Source organism: Neopelma chrysocephalum, unplaced genomic scaffold (assembly GCF_003984885.1).
Source record: "Neopelma chrysocephalum unplaced genomic scaffold, ASM398488v2 Primary Assembly neopelma1_75416, whole genome shotgun sequence".
Lineage (NCBI taxonomy): Eukaryota > Metazoa > Chordata > Aves > Passeriformes > Pipridae > Neopelma > Neopelma chrysocephalum.
In genome coordinates, this window is record NW_020909338.1 from 1 (window position 1) to 1,359 (window position 1,359).

The window sequence follows — 1,359 nt, forward strand, 5'->3', positions numbered from 1 at the left end:
ACCCTGCTGCTCTGCAGCGCCGGCTGCCCGCCGTCGGCCGCCCGCACTGTCACGTTGTACTCCGACTCCTGCTCCCGGTCCAGCTCTCTCGCCGTCACCACGCGGTAGTAGCTGCCCTGCGAGCTCTCCAGGCGGAACGGGATACCCCCGTCGAGGGAGCAGCGCACCTCGCCGTTGGCCCCCGAGTCCCGGTCCTGCACGTGCAGTAGGGCCACCACAGTCCCTGATGGGGCGTCCTCCGAGATCTCGTTCAGAGCCGACCGCACGGAAATCTTAGGCACGTTGTCATTGACGTCTGTCACAGTGATCACGACTTTTGCCGTGTCAGAGAGCTCTCCACCGTCCCATGCCTGCACCTCCAGTTCATAAGAGGACGATTCCTCGAAATCCAAGTCCTTCTTGACAGTTATTTCTCCTGTCTCAGAGTCCAGATAAAAAAGTTGGGAAGCACTGTGGGAAATTCTCTGGAAACTGTATTTCACGTGCCCGTTCAGACCCTCGTCAGCATCGGTGGCCGTGACAGTGACGAGGACGGAGCCCACGGGCACGTCCTCCGGCACACGCACCGTGTACTCCGCCTGGCTGAACACGGGCGCGTTGTCGTTCGCATCCAGCACCGTCACGCGGATCCGCGCCGTGCCCGTCCGGGACGGGTCGCCGCCGTCGCTCGCCCTCAGCACCAGCTCGTGGAACGCCGCCTCCTCCCGGTCCATCGCCTTGGCCAGCACCAGCTCGGGTCGCTGATCCCCGCCGGGGCCCGTCTGCACGGCCAGCGAGAAGTGCTCGTCGCCGCTCAGCTCGTAGCTCTGCAGGGAATTCTGTCCAGAGTCCGGATCGTGAGCCTCAGCCAGGGAAAACCGCGACCCTGGGGCTGTCGTCTCGCTCAGTCTCAGGTCTTTTTCTGCCTCTCGGAAGCTGGGGGCGTTGTCGTTTATATCCGTGATTTCCACTTCGATTTCATAAAATTTCATTTCCCCCTCCACTATCAGCTCACAGTGCAACACGCATTGCTCCACACTCTCGCATAGCTGCTCTCTGTCGATCCTCTCGGCCGTCACTAAATGTCCCGTCTTCCCGTGCAGAGCAAAATGCTGCCTCGTACCTTCCGTGACAACGCGGACACCGCGATCACTGAGCGCCGGCAGCTGCAGCCCCAGGTCCTTGGCCACGTCGCCCACGAACGAGCCTTTGGGCATCTCCTCGGGCACCGAGTAGCGCAGCTGCCCCCACGCCGCCTCCCAGGCCGCCAGCAGGACGCCCCACAGCAGCACTCGCTGCCGCCGGCCCCAGCGCCTCCCCGCCGCGCACATCTCCGCCGCCGCACCGCCGGCACCGCAACTGCGTCGAGAGCTCCCGCCG

At 63.9% G+C, this 1,359-nt stretch overlaps 1 protein-coding gene across 1 annotated transcript; it reads right to left on the reverse strand.

Annotated features, from left to right (window-relative positions):
- Positions 1-7: 7 nt before the first annotated feature.
- Positions 8-1,340, reverse strand: LOC113979336 (protocadherin gamma-A7-like; the record flags this gene model as incomplete). The annotated part of the gene is made up of 1 exon (XM_027706756.1): positions 8-1,340. A coding segment is annotated over exon 1 (1,303 nt), but the record flags the coding sequence as incomplete, so codon positions are not given.
- Between the last annotated feature and the right edge of the window lie 19 nt (positions 1,341-1,359).